Source organism: Mytilus californianus, unplaced genomic scaffold (genome assembly GCF_021869535.1).
Source record: "Mytilus californianus isolate M0D057914Y unplaced genomic scaffold, xbMytCali1.0.p SCAF_3, whole genome shotgun sequence".
Taxonomy (NCBI): Eukaryota; Metazoa; Mollusca; class Bivalvia; order Mytilida; family Mytilidae; genus Mytilus; species Mytilus californianus.
In genome coordinates, this window is record NW_026262679.1 from 91,840,056 (window position 1) to 91,864,233 (window position 24,178).

The 24,178-nt window shown below is 30.7% G+C and overlaps 1 protein-coding gene across 1 annotated transcript; it reads right to left on the minus strand.

Moving 5' to 3' along the window:
* Positions 1–1,716: 1,716 nt before the first annotated feature.
* Positions 1,717–24,033, minus strand: LOC127735396 (vacuolar protein sorting-associated protein 51 homolog). The gene is made up of 20 exons (XM_052245571.1): positions 24,008–24,033; positions 20,098–20,387; positions 18,772–18,927; positions 17,722–17,795; positions 17,253–17,385; positions 15,931–16,019; positions 14,406–14,526; positions 13,798–13,901; positions 13,038–13,137; positions 11,389–11,489; positions 11,020–11,099; positions 10,589–10,731; positions 8,961–9,083; positions 8,025–8,126; positions 7,555–7,695; positions 5,586–5,824; positions 5,150–5,270; positions 4,052–4,164; positions 3,039–3,117; positions 1,717–1,864 (listed from the first exon to the last, which is right to left on the minus strand). Exons 1-20 carry the CDS (start codon positions 24,024–24,026, stop codon positions 1,835–1,837), a joined length of 2,358 nt encoding a protein of 785 aa, XP_052101531.1. The 5' UTR covers positions 24,027–24,033; the 3' UTR covers positions 1,717–1,834.
* Positions 24,034–24,178: the final 145 nt, after the last annotated feature.

A 24,178-nucleotide genomic window follows, 5' to 3' on the forward strand; every position in this document is an offset into this window, starting at 1 on the left:
TATCTCAGACTAATATATCAATCAGTTCACATCCAACATCCAATATTTAGCAAACAAAAACACACTTAATCCATTAATATTTAAGCATAAATCTTTTTTTTTTCTCTCTCCAGAAATACCACTTAAAACACAATTAAATAACCTTTCAATCCAATAAAAAGAAAGAAGTGTGTATTCAATGACTTAAAACATAAACCTGGATGAACTTTATTCAAGATCTTTTTATATTAGTTATGCTACTGTTCATAAAGACTTCGTTAAGTGAGAAGATGGTCAGCTTAACATTTTGCCTGCAGATTATTGGGTGCAATATGGGGAAAATGAAAAGAAAACCATTACAAAATGAAATAAAATTCTTTAAAATGGTATACTCTGAAGAGCATTGATATTTGTTTGAAGCAAACAGAAAATCATAGGAAAATACTATTATATTTGATGTGTCGTTTTCTTTAATATCATTTATGTAAACTAAGAACAATAAAGGTCCAAGTAGCATTCCCTGGGGGAGGGGGGTTCTGTTAATTTCTCTTTATAGTACTTAATCTACCTCAGTGAATAAACCAGAAAATTGACTAAAAGACCGTTCAGATGCTGTGAAGATCAAAATAGCCATTTTAGACTAGAATTCATATACACAAGTGTGATGACGTAACAAACGCTTTCGAATCAAGAATGAAGATGTCAATATATTCTCTGTTGTCAAATGCATTTGCTTGGTCATTAACTACATTTAATAGTTGGACTTTCAGCAATCGTGTTTTCTTAAAGTGTTTTGTTGGTTTTTGAGGATGTTGTTGTTTTCAAAGTGCTGCATCAGATGTGAGCACACTATTATGATGTGGCCAATGAGCTTGCTTGATATACATGAGTGAAATTAGCCAGTAAATAATTCGGATGGATCGGTCATTTTTCTGAAAAGTTGAAAATGTTGGCGCATTTCCATTAGTTTGAAATGATTCTTTTTTTACAATCAAATTTTTCAAAAGACCATTGAATTAAATAGGAAAACTTTTGTTTGATTACATTGTGTGGGATTGTAGTGTAAAGAATTGAAAAGTCAAAACTGTCCAATGAATTTATCTAAAACATCAAAAGAATTTTTTCACTCCAAAAATAGTTATTTCCACTATATTTATATGCTTTATTACAAAAGTTAATGAAAAGTTCTTTGGTAGTGGTTAAGGAACTAGTTTGAAGCATTGTTTACAAAATACTTATTTATATATTCTGACAAATCTAATGACCAAGTAAAAAAAAATGGTCAGATTTTTCTCTCAAGAACTACAAATCAGAGCTTCCTGATTTTTAGTATCAAGCTTTGTGTAAGCATGCTATACTGTGTGATGCAATTTTCAGATTCAGTTAACAGAATACTTATATATTCTTACACATAAAGGTTTTATTCTCGTTTTCATCGGAAAATACAAATCAATTAAGGTTTCCTGAAAATTGGAATGCACCTTCATGTAAGCATGCTATAGCCTGTTTACACATCCAGGATTCATCAACTTCCTGTTTAATGAATACTTAAAGCTTGGTATAATTAGTGAGAAATAGCTCACAGTTCCACTTGTTATTCATATATTTGCAGCTTTCATGCCAAATAATTCAGTCAATAATCTTGTTCAAATTATTGCATAAACAAGACTCATTTCTCTAAATTCCATGGAGATAATTTTATCCTTTTCCAGAGGATAAAAATCATTCAAATCTACATAGAGTTTCATAAAATAATTTATTTACATATTATTTGAATCACAAAAAGTTAGGTGAAATAAGTTATTAAAGAATGATGCAAATGTTCTGCTATTTTCACTATAGTTCTCCTCTCTGTCTATCCTCTTTCACATATAAGGTCAATAACCTAAAACAGAAAATATAGCATATTATTAATCTTTACTCAGCACATTATGAAAATAAAGCATTGAATAAAAAGAGAATAGTATATGTCTTATAAAAAATCACACCGATATCAACCAGAGACACCAATTTAAACCGGAGAGCTTTGCTATTGGTTGAGGATTGATACAGAGTGTGCCATTGAAAAAGCTATATCATATCCACTTTATCATATACTTAAAACATATTTTTCTTCTGTATGAAGTACTGGATTCTGGGTTTTGATAAGGTCTTTGCAACCGTGACTGATATCAATATCATCACAGATAGCTAATACAGAATGATTGCCATTGATTGTATTGCACATACAATTTGCTTGTACTTGCTAATATGTATGTAGTAAAAGGGTTTATTAGTTAATTCATAATTTGATATATCTTGCCATATAATTGCATGTACGTATGTATATATTTAAGTGAATAAGTTGAGCATTTATAAAGAGTATGGCCTCATAGGATAATCATAAAGCTCCTAAAATATTGAAGTTTTATTATTAGATGTTCTAAATATACACTTCTAATTAGGCTAGTTAATATTTTATATATTGTAAAAATTGTATGGATGTTTAAGCATCACTGAGGAGGCAAAGTTTTACATTCTGCTTGAAACTGAATAGCATGACTAAAAGGGTGTGACTTTTATACTACTTAGCACTTAGATGCAGGGAAGCTAAAATCCAGCTTATCAAATATGGATAGTCTATTTTACAAGTTTAAAAAAAAACAAAACATAATTCGAAGACCCAACATGAGTTTCGTGATGAGGCCAGAAAAGTAGCACTTGTGTCTCAGTTATACCAACAACACCCAAACATAGTTAGAACAAATAAACAACGTCCATAATTTTCTATACTATTAATATGACACTGAATTCATTTGAAAACAAAGTATGATGCATTTTCATACGCAGTCTACGACAGTAGGGGACAATTTAATGTACATGCCATATTATTGTTTTGACACAAATTTTGCAGTTCACTAAACATAGAAATGTGATAATGTAAGCAAGGCATGGTGTCCTTTTTATTGGTTTGGTTTTTAGATGTGTAGCTTTTATTGCTATTTATCCAACAAGCTCTTTATTCATGCATTAATTGGTACCAGCCTTTCAAAAATTACATTATCCTATTAAATACTTACACTAGGTTCCATCATGGCTGGATCAAGACATCTGTGTACTGTACTACATACAATCTCATCCAATAATACTTGTACAAGGCTGAAAAACAGAGTAAATTTAACTTTTGACTTGTATTCTCTGCAGTCTGGAGTACCCTTGTAATACTGACATGATTTATAACATACACTTCAAAGTTTGTACATTCATAAATTTAGAAGTTACTAAGAAAATAAAGTTCCGACCCCCTCATGCAAAGTTGACCTTAGACGGATTTGGCTTTCATCTTTAGGTCCCTTTTGGTCATATACCTCTTCACATTTTTTATACTTATACATCCTTGGTGTTCAAATGTTTGGCTTTTAGCATTTACTTGTGAAAGCACTTAGAACGAATAAAATTTATAGTGTTATTTTTTTTTCAAAGTAAGTCTATACCTATAAAGAGTTCATTGAATCATCCAATTCAACTGCAATTCAACAAGATTTTCATTTTTCAAAATTACTGTTATCTTATTGGAGGATGAGTCACATCATTGCAGTGGTTCCCAAGGTGTTGAGAAATGAACTGGACATTTGATCTAGTAAAACATTTTTCTTAACTGGATCAATCTCTTTTTTACAGGACATTTACACATATGATTTGGACAAAATCAAAAATGTTACTGGTCATTTGGTCCAGTTATGCATATCACTTAACTGGACCAAACCAATTTTTATTGGTCTTTGCCCAATGTCTGGCACCTTGGGAATGACTTGTCATTGTCTTTCATGATTTTAATTACTATCAAAATAGGGACATTGCTGTGGAATCATTTATTTGTGTGGATACCAACTTTCTTGGATTGATTCAAAATGGTGTTTGTAAATATTTGAATTTGTGGTTTTGCAATAGTCTGCTTACAAGCCTATACAACATATGTACTTCGGTGAACTCTTAATTTTGTGGTTTACCTATACACATGAAATCTGCAAAAAAATGATACTAAAGAACATCTACTAATCGATTCTCAAACTGTCAAAAAATAAAATCTTACTTTTCATCAGAAACAAATCTCCATAAATATAATTGTAGGTAATGTGTATCTACTTGTATCTGTTGTAAACCATATCGTCCAAATGTCCTTAACCTTACACATTCAAGGAATGTCTGTAAAAAAAAATTAAATACAATTTTCTGTATCTCAATATATTGAAATATTCATTTTTAACCATATTCCCCTTTTTCATGAAGGCTATGGACTAGTTTAATTCTAGAATGATCATTATTTTTATTTTTCTAAATTTTCTCACAAAAACTTAGTAAAACATATATCAATATTTAAAATATTGTTTGAAAAATTGACCAATCACTCATTATCAACATTGATCCACTAATGAGTTTTAGACTGTATGACAAATTTCAACTGATGTGCCTTTTATGAAAACAATTTTTTTGTGTGTGTTTAAAATTTCTTTACTGAAGTCTTTTGTGGTGTTTCTATCCTTGATATAGAAGAGTTATAACTGTGAAGTGCATGCATATTTTGATGACAAATATAAACCCTCAGAAAAAAAACATTTTAATGTGACCATCAAAAGGCTTTTAACCATGTTATGGTGACCTCTGTAAATAAGGTTTTTTTTTTTTATTGAAATAGCCTCGTCCTTTGAATCAGGTCTGTAAACATCTATCCATTTTTTCTTTATAACTACTGTGATTCACAACAATATCAGGTATAATGAATCCTGTCTTAGTCAAACCTCTCCAGTACCGAAGACTTTGTACGAATTTGACAGGGGTTTGATTATTGACAGGTTAAATTATCAAATAATATGCTTTGTGTTAATGAATACAAGCAGGTTTATTCTATGTAAAATGCAGAATTTAAACTTTTAATGGACTGTAGTCTATGGAAAGTAAGTACCAAACTCTCAACAGATTTTAAAATAAGACACTTTAACATTAATGTATGATACCAACTTAAGCAGAATAACAGGAAATAAGTGAAAAGTGTGCGATATTAATTTCATTGTCATTATGAAACTTACCTTTTTTCATGGACATGAAAGAGGTCATAATGTTTCTGTTAATTTGCTTTGAAACTGTATTATACACATTAATTCTCAAGCTTAATTCTACTGTTTTTAATTACCTTTAAGCTGATCTTTATTATACCAGTGAGAACTGATACCTTAGAGAACTCTACAGCACTAAATATCTCTATTTTCTCAGAGAACAGCTTCTGTATATTACTCATCAAACTATTATCAATACTTAAAAAAAAGAAAAACAGTTCAGATATATCAAGAGGAAATCACATTTAATACCTGTAAAAATTCATTATATTTAGAGACTCTTAAGATTTTGCATTGAATAATAAATTTAGTCCTTAAAGCTAGCACTTTTTTTAGAAATTTGTAACATAAAAAAAAATCTACCAACTTTTTTCTTAAACATGCAGAGTATCTTCATATTATGAAATTTTATTCGATTATTAAATTAGAATAGGTTTCCTTTTAATACTAGATTCAATTGTAGTGATAATGAAACTCTAAACATATCCTAGAATGAGAGACTTGTACTCCTACCTAGGAGCATAGTTCCACTGTCCTCCTTTCCTCAGTGCCGCAGAACCCATATAACTATGTGGGTGTGTCCTACGACTAGAATCACTGCTTCTCTCCTTCCTAACACCCTCCTCATAAAGCTGTCCAACCTGAGCATCTATAGCTGTTATATCCTCTATAACACGTTTCATAACAGCACGTACATTACGAGGTTCTATTGTGTTTAACCAATCTCTTGTTTCCACACTCTTGCGTAACATCTGCAATTATGATTGAGTTGAATAGTTGAATGCTTGAACTTAATCAAAATATTGTATATTTGGTTGAACTTGATAACATATTATATATTTGGTTAAACTTGATAACATATTATATATTTGGTTGAACTTATATTTACTGCAATAAATGTAACTTTTTCATGCAGATCTAAATTTTAAAATTTGAAAAGTCAAGTTTTTAAGGAATAAAGTCCCATAAGTCTGGGAAAATATATCTGAAAACTAGAGGCTCTAAAGAGCTTGTGTCGCTCATCGGCATCTTCAACAATGGCCCCTTTTTTTGGTAAAAATCATCATTAAAGGAGAATAACTTTATTAAGATTAAACTGACATTTTCATTCATGTTAACATGTTTGTAGATCTTATCCCTTTTAAAGTTTCTATTTATCTATTAAAGGTTTCAAAATATAAGGCAAAAATACACTACCAAATTTGGTAAAAATTATCATAAAAGGGCAATAACTCAAATAACAAGTCAACTGAAAATTTCAGCCATGATAGCTTATTTGTAGATCTTGTCTTGTTGATCATTAGTGCTTTTTAAAGTTTCTATCTATTAAAGTGTTCAAAATTGCAAAAGTTGGGAAAAATCGTCATGAAAGGGCAGTAGCTCCAATAAGGTGTCGACTGACGATTTCAGTCATGTTGATCTATTTATAAATCTTGTCTTGCTGATCATTTTAATCATTTAAAGTTGTGCTATCTATTATAAATTACAAAATGATAGGCAAAAATGAAAAAAAAAATAGTAGTATTCGTAGTTTAAAGGCAAAAACTTCTGTATAAAGTCGTCTGACAGTTTTGATGTCATTTAACAGTAGTATATATTATCATTCTGAACATTTTTGCCTCAGTCAGATTTTCTTAAACTATAGAGGTTTTCAAGATAATAGAAAAAAATGCATTTTACCCCTATGTTCCATTTTTTTCCATGTCAGCCATGTTTGTCAGCAGGCAGGGTCATTGGACATATCTTTTAAACTAGATACTCCATTGATGATGGTGGCCAAGTTTGGTTAAATTTGGCCCAGTAGTTCCAGAGAGATGATCTTTGTAAAAGTTAACAAATGATGGACCACAGACTACAGATGCCAAGTGATGGCAAAAGCTCACACTGGCCGTTCAGGCCAGGTGAGCAAATAAAAAAGGGAGGTTTACCTTATGAAACCAAACATTGTTTAAAATTTTCTGAAAGATACATTTCAGCAAACTTTGTAAGCATGAAACATGTACCTTATTATCTTATTTTTAATGATTAAAGTCCAATAACTCTTAAATACTCATATTGTCAAAATAGACATGGAGTTTGCCAAAATAAAATCAAACATGCAAAAATTTTGAAGTAATTTGTTAAAAGCATATTTGATTTTTTATTGTAAGAGATGCTCAGATGAACAAACTGACAACATTGTATAATAATATGCCAATAATTTTAAATGGTGTATAAAACCTGCCTAACATTCCTGTATGACTCACTCGGAACCTTACCCTATACATAATTTATCATTGACTTATTTCTGAAAAATAAAAACATTAAAAAGTTCATAAAATGATCAATATTTGTGTTTGCCTTTATATGTATTTTTCTATTTAAAGTGGAGATTTTAAATGGTGGTCAGAACAAATCATTATATATAATTTTTTAAAGAAGATTTTGACAAATTTTGTTCAAACTGGCCACCACCACTAAGGAAGATTAAATCACAAGTTACCTGTGAAATTGACAACCCTTGAACTTTGACAAAATGATTCAATAATTTTTGTGCTGCATCCTTAGCATTATTACACAGATCTGTAACTGAAGTAACAGGAAATCTTTCTGTCATCATAAATTGTTCTTCTGTCAATGTTAGCTGTAAATATAGACTAAAACATTACAAAAGTAATAACCACCTAGTAATATTGATAAAACATTTCAATTTAACAAGTGCAGTCACTTAATTTTGGCCATTCAAATGATATGCATATGTATCATCTTTTAAACATTTTGCTAAAAAGTGACTAAGTCCCAAATCTGGAAAAATGGGGGGAAATACCTAAATTTTAGTAAAGCCAAAGAATTAAATTTTCATTAAACCACATGTTGATAAAATACTTTATTAAAATATCTATATATAATATCAATATATTATAGAAAAGTTTAAAAATAAGGAAAAAAAATATATCAGAAATATAACATTACCAAATAAGATATTGTTGAAGATTCAAATTCTATGCACAACTTGGACAAAATTAACAACAATGCTGGTGGAGCTGATCCTTTATCTTTGTCTTCACAAAATTCCTATAAACATCAACCTAGTATGTTAGCAGTACTATAATATAAATATAATAACAATTTCCTTTTTAATTTGAAGTGCTCTTAATGTCATATAATTATGTCACATGATTTGTTGACTTGACAACATGGTAAGATATGGCAGTGCAGGTGCCAATGTATGCTGCATCAGCAATATAAAAAAAAACAGCACCTGTAAAGGTGAGACACATACATGTGTATTTTTATGCAATTGTTTAGCACCAAAATGTGAAAGTCTGAATAAATATAACACGACGCAATGTCATTGTTGAATTTGTTGAACTGTCATGAATCTTATTGTTGTTTTTGAAACAACTTATGAAGAAAAGGCTAGAAGATCTTCACAACAATCATTCAAATATTTCCACTCATTCTTATGTATTTTTCATTTTTTTTAATGTAAATATTGTTTGCGTTTTTAGGGAATTTTACATATAACATCCCCAACTTTGATAATCTTTTGCCCCTTTTATGAGGCCAATAACATCTAGTTTGTTACAAGACCAATCATGGCATTAGAGAATGGTTCCCTCTAGATAAGTTGATAATAGATTATATTGAAAGAACAGGCAAAACAAAATATACTAGACTGATGTACAAAGTACAAACCATATATCAAAGAAAAAAGGTTTTTCATTACTATTCTTGATCTCAGCATGCACTATTAGAACTTCAACAAGGAGCTTAAACTAAAATCTGAATACAAAACCATGATACTTTACTGATTTAAATTTGAAAAAAAATGTATTTTGTTTATTTTTTTTGTTACAAGTGATTCACATTATGAAATTTCTAATATATTAACCATAACATACTTACAAGACAGGTTGAAGAGATATGATTTAGGAATTCTACAATCAAACCTTCTCTTACACCCTGAACACAAAATGGTCCTCTGAAATATGGCTTCATGGCAAAAGTAATGTCTGAATCAAGGAATGCCTACAATAGAGAAAACTATTCTTTAAGTAATCAAAATCATGAAGAAATAAACATTATGTATTATTTATCTTATTACTGTAATCATCCTACCGTATTTGCAGCTCCAAATTTCAAAACTGTAGGTTCCTGTGTAATGGTAAGAATCAAACATATTGTGGCCACCTTGCATTTACAGTTTTGGATTTATTGAGCAATGGAAAACACAGCAAGAAACAAAATAGTTTTTCCAAAAATCTTAACTCTATTCTGTTAATTTTCCTGTAAACTATTGCATACATATTTGTTCTGGTCAACCATTGCAATAAGTGTAATATTAAGTAAATTTCCTTGTACCTTGTTTAGTTAGAATTTCATCTGGGTCAACACTGAAGTTTGGTGTTATTTAAATTTCCATGTAAGTTATCAATCTAAAAATAAGGAAATGTGTTATGACTGCCAATGAGACAACTATACACCAGAGTTCAAAAGATGAAAATATAGATTTAATCTGGTCTTCCACAACAGTGTGTGTACTGTTCAATTAGTCACTGCTAAGTAATCATGTACATGTTTGATATGCTTCACTTTTGCAGTTTATGTACTATTCATTCAATTAATTTGTTAGTTTTTGGGTGCAGATTTGATCTGGTCTTCCACCAAGCTTTGTAAAGATGTACATACTAAATAATTCATTATTAGTTTTTAAATCAATATAGATTGAGAATAAATTTGATCTGGTAAACCTCTTCACTTTGTGTTCTATTCAGTTAATTTACCTGTAAGTTATGAGCAAACATATTTGATCTGGGAAACAGTTCAGGTTGTGTTCTATTCAGTAAATTTACCAGTAAGTTATTGAGTACAGATTTGATCTATTCGACCACTGCAGTATTCAGTAAATTTACATGCAAGTTATTGAGTGCAGATTTGTTCTGGTCAACCACTGCAGTCTGTGTACTATTTAGTAAATTGGCCTGTAAGTTATTGAGTGCAGATTTGATCTGGTCAACCACTGCAGTCTGTGTACTATTAAGTAAATTAGCCTGTAAGTTATTGAGTGCAGATTTGATCTGGTCAACCACTGCAGTCTGTGTACTATTTAGTAAATTGGCCTGTAAGTTATTGAGTGCAGATTTGATCTGGTCAACCACTGCAGTCTGTGTACTATTTAGTAAATTGGCCTGTAAGTTATTGAGTGCAGATTTGATCTGGTCAACCACTGCAGTCTGTGTATTATTAAGTAAATTGGCCTGTAAGTTATTGAGTGCAGATTTGATCTGGTCAACCACTGCAGTCTGTGTACTATTAAGTAAATTGGCCTGTAAGTTATTGAGTGCAGATTTGATCTGGTCAACCACTGCAGTCTGTGTACTGTTTAGTAAATTGGCCTGTAAGTTATTGAGTGCAGATTTGATCTGGTCAACCACTGCAGTCTGTGTACTATTTAGTAAATTGGCCTGTAAGTTATTGAGTGCAGATTTGATCTGGTCAACCACTGCAGTCTGTGTATTATTCAGTAAATTTACCTGTAAGTTATTGAGTACAGATTTGATCTGGTCGACCACTGCAGTCTGTGTATTATTCAGTAAATCATTCAGATAACTATTACTGTCATGCTTTCCTATAGTTCTTGGAGCAGCCAAATTCTGTCGGACATCTGTCATACAATCTGAATAAAAATTGTTCAAAATTATAGAAATAAGACATAAAAGTTAAAATTCAATTTATGTCCCATGGTATTGTTCAAAATTTCAAATAATTTAGAGATTTTTTTTAAGAACAATTGACTCATTTGAAAGCAAATGAGTAACCAGTAAAACAACAGAAGGATTGACATAGGAATGCTTAGATCCATGTTCAATCAATGTTGTGTATGAAATAGTACCCACAGAAAAAAGAAGTATTTAGCCTGGTGACAAAAACTTTACAACATGTCACTACTTTTGTAATCTTTTACCTGAAAAGTGTTGTTTTAAACTTTGGAGATAATGGCCAACCCTGTCCTTAGCTGCTTTAGAAACTATATCTGTACCAGCTCTGCAATAAAAACATCTTTCGCATAATAAAGACATCAGAACTAATGTTCAGTTAGATGACTTTTGACCTTCTTTAGCTACATATTCATTAGTTAAAAATATTTGCAATTATAATCCTCATAACATTCAATGTTAAAAGTTTTGTCAAATAATGTTTGTGTAAATTGAAATGTTTCACATTATGTATCAAAATAACTGCAAAAGTGAATATGATGTAAACACTGATTTTGATCAAATCTTTGGGTTGGCAACTTTTATTAGTATACACAATAATAGATCATCATATTTACCTGGAAAAATCTGTGTCAGGTAAGAGTTTATTCATGGCCTGAAGTCTTCTGTGAAATCTGTCCAATGATCTGACAAGTATGGTATTATCTCCTGTTCCTCTCTACAATAACATTATTCATTCTTACTATAATCAAAAATGAAAGAAGAAATAATCTAAATTTTTCATAAATTTAGCAATATATTGAAAAGAAGTAAGTTCCTTAAGGGCAATATTTGGCACTGAATTTTTAGTCCATTGTTTCAAAATAAGAGATGCTTCAAGTTGATGAAAAGACAAGTAAGAAAGTAAAACAAAACTATCTTTGCTTGGCTTTTCCCTTAAAGCATTAACATTTACAACCCAAATAGGGCAAAAGTAGAGATTTTAGTGAAAATGACATAATCGTCTGGATTATAACCAGATTTAGGTCTAGGAAACATAGACAGCATGCTTCAACAAACTAAATATTCAAGTTAGATATGTAAATTGATATAATTATAGATTATTCATGGTATTTCATACATAGGTTATTTCTCAGTTACAATATCATCGATTGGCTACATCCTTGAGATGAGATGTGGTGAAGAAACATCCTTGATTTTAAAAGACCATTGATTATCTGTTGGTTACACTATTTTGCCTATGACATTGTTGATGTTTATATTGACGTCACATGCGCCTTAAGGTTCTAGAGATAACTTTCTATCTCAAGCAAGTAGCATGGTATGAAAAGTTATCACAAAAAAAAAGATCAAAAGGAAAAATACACCAAATAGCGATAATCATTTTTAAGTTGGTTTATATATATAAACTAATTTCAACCTCAGCTATAATCTTGAATCATGAATACCAAATCTTGTTAATTAACCTAGCAGTTTTGATGTTATTTTACTACCTGTACCCAAACAGGTATAATCAATATCTCTTTATTCATCTTTTCATCCGGGTAAACTTAAATAAATAATTCACCAAAGTTTCATGAGAACTGCTGAAAGCATTTTTGAGTTATTGTCCAAAAACTTGAAAATCCCCCCTTTTTTAATGAATAAAACCCCATAACTCAGAAATGTAAATTATACAAATTTATAAAATTCTAAAGGGAGCTTACATCAACAGATATAAACAATTCACCAAAGTTTAATGAGAACTGCTGAAAGCATTTTTTAGTTATTGTCCGAAAACTGGAAAATCACCCTTTTTTTATGAATAAAACCCTGTAACTCGGAAATGTAAAATCTAAAATTTATAAAAATCAAAAGGGAGCTCATGTCAATAGATATAAACAATTCATCAAAATTTCTTGCAAGTTGGTGAAAGCATTCTTGAGTTATTGGTCGGAAAACTGGAAAATTCCCCCTTTTTTAATGAATAAAACCCCCAAACTTGGAAACGATAAATCTGAAATTTATAAAAAACAAAAGGGAGCTCACGTCAATAGATATAAACAATTCACCAAAGTTTCATGCATATTGGTTAAAGCTTTTTTGAGTTATTGTCCGACATGTTGACGACGAACGGACTAACAGACGGACAGACGGTCAATGGTATACCATAATACATCCCGTAAATGGGCGTATAAAAAAGATGCCTGTATTTCCCATCATTATCACAATATAAGACATTGCTGAAGCCACTGACAACAATTTTAAACTAGTGAAAATTTCTTACCTCCAACCGAACTCTTCTCTGCACATAATTAAAATATTTTTCCATTAACTCATTAACAAAAAAGACTAATTTCTTCAGGGCAATTGCATCCATATTTTCACTGAAATTCAATAAAACATACCAGGTATTTAGGTTAAGCAGATTTGTATATACACTGTCAGTGGTATAGTAACCAAAAATTGAGTACGTAAAATCTGTAGTTTTTTACATCATAATTCAATTGACAAGACCTGTGTTTTATGGTAATGAGCATTGTGTATAAGTTTAATAACATTTGATTGAGGCAAATTAAAGTTAGAGAACAGAATCAAATTTTGGACGGACAAGGGAAACACTTAATGCCTCCTGCGGTGCGGCAGGGGCATAAAAATCATGTATTTACTGATAAATATCAAGTTAATGCTTCATCCAGAAAATTATTGATTTTGTGTTTCAGACAGTTGCTAGTGTTTTATTTTAGCTTAGAGTCCTTCAAATATTAAAGTGTTGAATAAATTAAACAGTATTTTACATAAATACATTATAATTTTACTTTTAAAGAAGTATTCTTTCGTAATATCTATTAATTACAGGATTTCTGCATACCCTCACCAAATTAGTTTGTGATTTACACATACTCACTCAATTTCCAGTTTAAGACAAACACACCTTTTGCAGTTGTATTTGTGATATTGGCTCATTTAAACACTCATGAAGATATCTACTTTTAATATAAAAAAAGAGTTCTCAATTAACTTTAATTGCTGTTTATAAAACTTACTCTTCTTGTGGTTTAGACAGGAACATGTCATTGTATGATGCTATAACTAAACATATGTTACTAAGGAAACCATTACATCCAGTATCAACAAACTCTAACACATCCTGAAATTAAACATATTTCTAAAATGAATGAATGATGGGTTGATCTTCCAACGTACTATTAGATTTTTTATTTTCTGTTTGAGTAAAAAGAGAGTGTTTTCTTTTTTCAGTGATGTTAAATGAGTTGATTCTGTAGATATATATGCAGTATCACTATATAGGTAAGAAAAACAACATCCATTTCCAAGATATTTTTAAAGAAAGGGAAAATTATGTAAAAACAAAATGCAACAACACTTATACAATACATTTCATTTAAAGAGTAATTCTTTAACTTTCAAAATGCAACTTAACTAATATTTCAATCTATCAAAAATAGCTCAGAACTTAAATCTACAAAAGTTGCTATCCCTTAAAAGCATCCACACACCAAGTTTATGAATCAAACAGTTAAAATAAATGAAATACATGTGTACCCTGAAGTATTCTAATTTTTCACACCAATAGTCTATTTCTAAGGTAAGATAGAAAATTGATTAAGTTAGAAGAAAACATATTCATTACCATAGGGGTAGCCAGGTAAGCTTGGGCAGCTGTTTCTCCTTCAGACTTGATCTCTTCACCACTTTGTAACCTTATCTGCCTGTCTAACAATTGTAAATCTTCATCTATCTTCTGTCTTGCACTACATTCATGGTGTAAGATAAATACATTATAGATGTTTAGCATTTTCTAGTAATGAATACTAACAAGTAATTCATTTGTTATTAATATATATAATGTTAAATAATGAACACACTAAATTTGATATGTTACATGGAGAACACACCAAATTTTATATGTTACATGATGAACACACTAAATTTGATATGTTACATGATGATCACACTAAATTTGATAGTTTACATGGTAAACACACTAAATTTGATATGTTACATGGTGAACACACTAAATTTGATATGTTACATGATGAACACACCAAATTTAATATGTTGCATGGTGACCACACCAAATTTGATATGTTACATGATGACCACATGTTACATGGTGAACACACTAAATTTGATATGTTACATAGTGGACACCCTTAATTTGATATGTTATATGGTGAAAACCCTAAATTTGATATGTTACATGATGAACACACTAAATTTGATATGTTACATGGTGAACACACCAAATTTGATATGTTACATGATGACCACATGTTACATGGTGAACACACTAAATTTGATATGTTACATAGTGGACACACTTAATTTGATATGTTACATGATGAACATGCTAAATTTGATATGTTACATAGTGGACACACTAAATTTGATATGTTACATGGTGAACGCACTAAATTTGAAATGTTAAATGATGCACACACTAAATTTGATATGTTACATGGTAAACACACTAAATTTGATATGGTACATGGTGAACACACTAAATTTGATATGTTTAATGATGCACACCTTACATCACACATGGTAAAAGTTATAAGTTCCAAACTGCCAGTAGGAGAAGATTTTCTTATAGACTGCAATAGGGAGAGTTAAAGAGTAACAATCAAATCAAGGTAAAAACTAAATAATTAATGACATTTTAGTTTGGTTTATTAGTTGTATCAAAGAATGCTCACACTTACTGAAAGCAAGCTCAAAGTACATAAACTGACTGCTTATGATGTCTATACAATAAATCAGTGGAGTTGTAATGATTGATATTTTAGTCTGGGAAAATCATGCACTAATTATCAGTTGAAATTGGGCTTTGAACTAGCTTTCAGTAACTTTGAGTACTCTTAGGTACTTCAGTGTTTTTTTTTGTAAATTTGTTAGTTGATAGTTGTGTTTCCTGCCAATCTGATAAGTCAATCACTTTTCAACTGAAATTTACAGTTTTTTCAATTGTTGTACTGTTACAGCACTGTCCCAGGTTAGGGGAGGGTTGAGCGCCAACAAACATGTTTAACCCTTTTTCCCTTGTAATCCAGTGGTTGTCCATTACTCAGTACTGTCTAACATATCCTCAGAAAAATATCACCCTGAAAATTGCTAAATATTTCTATCATATGGAAAAACACATATCAATAACTTACTGTGATAAAAATTCTTCACACAACTTTTCAGCTGGTTCATTTAGCTGTAGTAATAGATCTACACATTCTGCCAGTTGCTTTGGTGTGGACTGTAAAGGATAATTAACATATGCTTTACTAGATAAGAAGACAACCATTATAGGCAGATTTCTTCAAAATTTTAAAACGATGGATTTGTGTTAATTACTAACATTTTGAAATACAACTTTTTTTCTAGATGAAAAATACAACAAAACCATAGAAGTATCATAGCTTAAAACTCACCTTTTTAAACCCTTAAATGTGACATAAATTACCACCAATATTTGAAGGGCCAGGTGTACAAATCTCAGCCAAACTTTTATGAAACTGTTTGTAAACTTATTATTTTAAATGCGCAATAGGAATACAAGCAATGATGATAACAGAAGTATTTAAGGAAGAAATCAGTTTTTAATATAAAGTTTATATCAAATCTCAGATTAAAAAAAAAAATTAATGTATCAGAATTTTCAGGCTACAAACTTTATTGGTTTACTGACATTAAAATGTCCATTATACGCAGTGGTTTAAAAAAAAAAAGTTAATACAAAGAGATGCTAATCCCCCTGATCATAATTAATCTACAAACTGATCACGATTTATTTACAAAACATGTCAAGAGAAACAGTGTTTGGTGATGAAGTTCTTCATGAAAGCAGTCTAGCCTACCTATAGTTTACATTAAAAAATGTCTGTGTTAAAAGGATGTACTTATAATTATCACTATAATGAAAAGACATGTCAAACAGTTAATTATATTTACTAAAACAAAATCCAAGGGGATAGTGAATACTATTGGCAGGCATTAGATACTTTACAATAATATTGGTACCATAATTTAAATAGTCTTAATACATATTAGAGATATATTCAAAAGATGAAGGAACTAATGACTTTAAGGATGTTCGCTCCTCTTGTTTTTGAATTTTTGTCAGATATTCTGAATCCTCTGGTTTTATCCATGTCGTGTCATTAAAAAATTTTGCCCACTAACCCCTACTTTTCTTTCCATAATTTAATTACATACAGTTTAAAATGTCATCTTTGAAAATCTTATAAAATCCTTGTTATTATTCATCGTTTTTGAAAGAAAAAAGGTGCCAATGTTAAATGTATGAAAAATCTAGAGAGAATCATTTCCCGACAAATTTTTAATGGCTTATATCTTGAAAACAAGTGCACGGACCATTCATTTTTTTCTTTATTTATATACTATCAGTTTATAACAGTCTTTTAAAAGCTTGTTATTTTGAAACAGAGTAGCGAACATCCTTAAAATAATCTATGTGAACTTTGTTTACCTCTTTATCTTTAAACTGTTCTCTCAGATGATCACAAAGTTGATGAATAATCTTATTACAATCCTCATTGATTCCTTGAAAACTTGCCATATGCTGATACTGGTGTAAAATTCTCTTTGCTTTAGTATAATATCTATGGTAAGAAAAGTTTCTTGATGCAAGTCATCCAATCCAGTCAATGAATTACACACAAAATGTATTGTTGATAATATATGTATACATCTATTTTGTTTCCCTCATAAGGTCTTTTATTGTTTAAATATGATTTTTAAATGTAAATGTTAACTAATGACATCACTAAACCCTATTGTACATGTCATGGTACACAAATTACAAAATGGAAATACTGATATTTTTCTTCTTTCATCATTTAATATGGTTTTAACTATGTACAAAGTGTATTTAGTCCTTAAACAAACTTAAAGAAGACTGAAACCCAATATTTTTTGGTACTAATTAGAACACTTACCTGACTGCTGCACTATAAGCTTTCATTTCTATACATTTGTTTAATCTTGCTGGGAGCTCAAAAAGGAACTGAAGCTATAATGGCAAAAATATAAGAAACAGTAGGAAATTAGTTGATACAACATTTTTACCTGACATTCTGTTATATTTCTATTTATTATATACTAAGCAGTAAATAGTATTGTAATACAATCAATGGCAATCATGCTGTATCAGCCATTCATGAAGATATCAGTCATGGTTTTAAATGCTTTATCAAACCACTATTTTGTATAATGTCACATCATCGATATTGATCAAACCCCTTATCTGCATAACATCACGTCACATAAAACATCTACTTGAAGTGAATAATAAAGTGTACATGATGTGGCTTTTTCAATATCACACACTGTATCAACCCTCAACCAATATAATCCCTCGAGCAGAGTCCTTGGAATTATATTTATATTTAGTGTCTTGGGTTGATACAGGTGAAATATTGAAAAAAACGAATGAAACTGTGAGCTACTGCTCACTGATGATACCCCCGTCCAAATATTTCAGTAAACAGGAAGTTGTTGAGTGATGAATCTGAAAACGTATCACACGGTATAGCTGACTCATATAAACCCTGAAACCAAATTTCAGAAATCCTTGTAATGTAGGTCCTGAGATATATGACGAAAAATATTCATGGGACGGACGGACGGACTGACCGATGGACTGACGGATGGATGGACAGAGAGGTAAAACAGTATACCCCCACTTTTTTAAAGCTGGGGCATAAAAAAAATGTATGATATCTTCTGGCTGTATACCGGTACAATATTCATCTTATTTCAACAAGTTCATGTTATCATGGTTTAAATTTAACAAGACGAACTGTCAGCTATTGCTTACCAACCATACCAATCAAGGCAGAAAGAATGCTCACAGGGATCTCTGATTTGTAGTTCCTGAGAAAATGTGACAAAATTTCATTGAACAGAAGTAAAATGTAAAGACATAAAATTGATTACATAATATGTAATGTCAAAATACGATTTATATATTAGATTTAATTTTGTACCTTTTTAAGAAGAGCATGTACACCTGACAACTTTGTTATTTGTTGTCTCCTGTCCTGTAAAGTGTTGCTAATTGTTCCACTGAATTCTGTAATAGTTGCCATGTTACTTGCTAAATGATCCATTTCATCTTCCATTTTTTTAAAGTCATTCTTCATCTATAACATAATAAACTAGAATGAAATTTTAACATAATCAAGAAAAAAAATGTACATGTAATAATCATTTTGTGAAACAGCTTTCCATATATTTTGTACAATGTTATGTTCCATTTTACTTGATCGTTTATTACAATATATTCAATGTTTCCCTCATCAAGTGTCATACTGTATATATATATTACAGTATAGCTATGAACAAAATTCCTTGATTTCTTTCATTATACAAAATGTAATAATAAATTTCACAATAGATATCATATTTCCATCAAAAGACTTATATATATACATAAAACTAGAGGCTCTGTGTCACCCACCTTGGTCTATGTGCATCCTCAACAAAGGACACCCTCCAACATTGTAGAAGAGAATAGAATTCATGACAAAAATCTGTTTTGTTGATCTTGTATTGCTGATCATTTAGTCTGTTTAGTTTCTCTTATTTTTTAGTTTTTGCTCAAAACACAAAAGAGGGTAAAAATAAATCCTCATTGAAGGGCAATCACTCCTATAAAGAGTGACAGTCTACTGACTATATCTGCAAAATTTGACTTGTTAGTAGATCTTGCCTTGCTGATCATTTTTGTGATTTAAAGTGTCTATTTATCTATTATAATTTTTATCATAAAAGGCAAAACGCAAAAAAAAAATGGTAAAAATTGTCATTAAAGGGCTACAACTCTAATAAGGAGTCGACTGACAATTTCGGCCATGGGGACTATAGAACTTGTCTTGCTGATCATTTTTGCATTTTAAAGTTTCTTTCTATTATTTATAGTTGTCATGATAATAGGCAAAATTGAAAAAAAAATGGTAAAATTTGTAAACTAGATGATAATCCAACGATAATTGTGGCCAAGTTTAATTAAATTTTATTAACTGATTTGTTAAAACAGTCCAAAGGCGAGCATAGACAAAAACATGTGATTTTATATATATATAGAGGGAAAGATTTTAAAACTTGTGTACCTCCAATACTGTGTAAATGTACTCTCATTTGTGAAAGGAAAATATGATGTTTTTCAAAAATCATGACTTCAAAATTTCCAAACATAAAACAAACAGGACTTTTATTTTGTGGTTTATTAAGTAATCGCATCCATAAATACTTAATGAATTATGTATCTTATTTGTATGATCATTAAAAACCTACTCAAATTAGCTGCCTACCTTTCTTATAGTATCTGTAGCACTAATAAACTTGTTGTAGTTTTCATACACTAAGGTTTGCATGTCACTATCAAGTGCACGAATCTGCGTCACCATTTTAGTCTCTTCGTCCATTAATTCTGTCAGAGATCTTTGCTTAATCAAGTTGGATAGGTAAGTATCTGCTTCAAAATGTGCACCATTAATGTCACATGGATCAAGAGTAGCTCCCCCTGACTGTTCAATTCCATAATACATTTTGAGCATACCATGCCGTTTTCTCTTACTTCCTTCAGGTTCTGCATCATCCACTATTAAACAGAAAGTCTTTCTCAATTATCAAAGACAGAAAATGAAATAGTGGGAAGAATAACAAGAAATGGTTGTAACAGGATACTGTTACAAAGTCTCCCAAACAAAGTCCTCATAAGTATGAACCCCTAAGGACTCTTCAAGGTCAAGGATTAAGGTCAGAATTGACCATTGACCTTTTGACCTTTAAATAGGCCATATGTTCCCATGGTCATTACTGAAGACCCCATGTGTCCATCACTAATAGTTCTCATGTTATAATCATTTGAAAATATAAAAAATTTAAATCCCATAGGGTTCTATAGTAAGCCCCTCCCTTCTTTTTGACCCTCAAAGTACCCCTTTATAGACCACAATGCACAAACCAAACCCTGCTTGCACCACTAGATATGTTATTCTAACAGATTGTGGAACCCTAAGTAAATCTTACAAGTGGTTTTGGAGAAATGGTGTGGACAAGTTCAAATTTGAAAAAGCGGCAGAAGAACCAATAAGTCTGTTTGGGAGATTTAATAAAAGACATGCTATGGTCTATTGGAACAATGTTGGAAATACATGCATAAAAGGAGATATCAAAGAGGCAGAAACTCTAAGACAAAACTAACCAAAAGACATTAAGAAGGCAAAGAAAAGCCTTCAACCAACTCTAAATTGTCTATAGTCTATAAAAGATGTGAATGAACAACAAAGAAATTATCAAAGAATTGCATCCACACCAAATTATCCAGAAAAAAATATTAACTAAACCATATGATATTGAGCTATTTTGCAGAGTTGTTATTCAATGCAGAAATGTACATAGCATTTACAAAAACAAATGTCATATAATAAAAAGCAGAGCTTTTAAAACAAACTTGAATCAGCATGACATCTTTCCTTGTAAAAATAAAATCAATTGTTACAGTGGTGTGCTCCAGCTAAAACTGCACAAGTGGAGTGCTGTGCAATTTTTTTTTCATCCTATTACATTTATAAGTTTTCTTCCACATTTCACATTATACTTTGTGACTATATGCCAGTATTGGTACATATGATACAAAATTTGAAAATTATTGTAAAAATTGACATCTGACCAATTTCCTAGTTTGACATTTTTTTATGTGCATCGTCACAAACTCTTCTTCAGGAGCTGGAGATGTAGGAAACTAACCAAGTTCCTTAACCTTGAGTTCAAGAAAATTTGTGACATTATTTAGATGCAACTGTGTTTCCAAAGTTAAGGTTAAACTGAAACAGGTTTGTTGTTATTTCTCTTAAAATTTTAATCTTTAATATCAGTATTACACCATATAAAGTTATTAGATAATATCAAGTGGTTTTCAGGTTTGTGACCAGTTTTCAGAAGCCTTTTGGGTTATCAATGTACCCCAAACAGTGTGCACTGTGAAACCTTAAATTTTGGAGAATATGAAATAAATCTACAAACCAAACTCTGTAAAATTTGGCGGGCCTCAATTTCTGGAATATATAACCAAACATTTCAGAAATTCACTTCAAATTTTACGGAGATCAGTTTGTAAATTTATTTTATACTCTTCCAAAGTGAAAGATCTTGGGAAATCTGGGTTGCCATTTAAAAATAAGAACTAGGTCATTGATGAAATTGTAACTTAATCTATTATTGGTTTTGGATATTTCTGGAAATATTTTTCACCAATTAGCATGCAAAAGGTAAATATTTTTATATCTAGCCTTCACTGAAAATTTCATGGGAAATTGAGTCTCAAAGTTGTGAGCATAATTTCCTTTCAAAGTCCAGTCGAATAAAATGTGTTGAGACATTGTAGGTATTTGTGTCTATTTTGTAATACACAGACCTACAGAAGGGGTCTTAAACCTTAAACATTACAATATTTTTTCATTATTGTTAACAGGCCTCTACAATAACTTTTTTTTCAACTTGTCCAGTAGGACAAGTACAACCCAAAACTTACTTGTCCGAATGAAATTGGAACTTGTCCAAAATAAATCTTAATAATAACCTTTTTTGCCTAATAAGTTGATCCAAGGAACAAAATGAATTAAAACAACAGAACAGAATTTGATTTATATCTTTTGAAATACTTTTCAAAAATATGAGTCGAGAACAACTGAATCTAGTCATGTCACAGGGCTTAGGTTCTAGTTTTCATCAATGCCAAAGTCTCATCAGACTCTGCACATGAGGCACCGTCTGATAGGCCTGTCAATGTACTCTCATTGGATTTGTATCCTGGTTGTTTAAGTTGAAAAAAGATTATTCAAATGCAATCAATAAAAAAAAGAAGATGATGTATGATTGCCAATGAGACAACTCTCTGCAAGAGACCAAATGACACAGAAATTAACAACTATAGGTCACCGTATTGCAAGTATTGTTTCTTTCTACATATGATCAAATATGATTTTGTGAATTTTATGGTAAATAATTTCTTCTTTTTTATTTAAAAAATATTTTTGTTAAAAAAATTACCGGTATGGTATTTATTATAAAGCAACAGAATAAGGTAGGAAAACGAGGTACTGATTTGTCTTGGTCCCGAAATGTCTCCTGCGTTTCCAAACTGTCTATTAATCATGTCTATTAAATATGTCTCCTACGGTGCCAAACTGTCTATTAAACTTAGGAGCCGAATCGTTTCCGAGCTGGTGAAGAACGTCTTGTAAAGTTACCTTTTCTACAAAGCGCATCGCTGATTCGGATCAGTAAAACTGGTTTCCGAAAATAGTATGCCTTTTACCTATTAAAAAGTACCTGACAAAGATCCAGTTTAAAATTATCGGTTTGCAAGTAAACATGTCAAATTAATACTTGTTTTTATCTTCTTTTCTTGTTTTTTGTTTATAATTACTTTGTTCATCAAAGTTGGATTAAATTTATTTTCTTCAGAATAATTTTACTTGTCCCGTCGGACAAGCTTGATCTAGCTTTTACTTGTCCGACCTTTTTTTCCTCTGGTACCGGACAATCGGACAAGCATTATTGTCGAGGCCTGGTTAAGTTTTCAACTTAATCGTAGGCAGTTCCTATTTTTTTTCAGCTTCATCTTTGCTTTTATTCTTTAATTAAAATGTAATGATTGAGATGAGAGACTGCGTTGGTTTAGGGAACAAAACCCAGCCTATCCTAACCAGTTAATCAATGACAAATATTTTAAAAGGTTTAAAGAAACATAAATTAAGAAAATCTTTTTATCTGGATCATGAAAAATGAAGATTTAGATTTCTATACAGTTTTTAGTCTGTATCTAAATAAAATTTTCCAGATGAGACAGGGAAAAAAAAAGACACAAGTTAAGGTAAACAAATGGAGTTATCCCTCTTTGTACTGGCTCTCTCCCCTAATGTATACATAAGTTTTTAATCCTGTTTCTATGTTTGTTCTTAATCATTTTTATTGCTATTAACAATCAGTTATACTGAGTATGTATGTTAGATTGCATGTTTTGTTTGGGTGGATTGTGATTTTTATTGATTTATATGCTCTAGATGGGCCCTTTAATTAGGAATATAAACATTTGATTTGACTTAATATCAGTTACGACTCTAAGAATTCAGAAATAACCTAAGCAATTGTTTAGTGATTACTGTAAAGGACTATATATGTTATGTTTGCATGTATTTTGGAAAATTTTCACACCTTCCTGCTGACTTGACATTTTGCCGCTTAAGTACTTGTAAAAAAGAAAATAAGTATATCGGTTCCGGAAATTCATTTCAAATGATCATTATCTTATTAAAATTATGTCATAAATGGAACTATCTTATTGATTTGACTTAATAAATTCCAAACTGTTACCATATTGTCAGA

Bases quoted from the DNA above. Each gene is read 5' to 3' on its own strand.
- LOC127735396 (XM_052245571.1), bottom strand. The intron at 13,138-13,797 runs GTAAGTTTTATA...ATTGAATTTCAG, and splicing joins CTGTCTAAACCACAAGAAGA to TGAAAATATGGATGCAATTG. The intron at 1,865-3,038 runs GTAAGTATTTAA...TTTCTGTTTTAG, and splicing joins CAGCCATGATGGAACCTAGT to GTTATTGACCTTATATGTGA.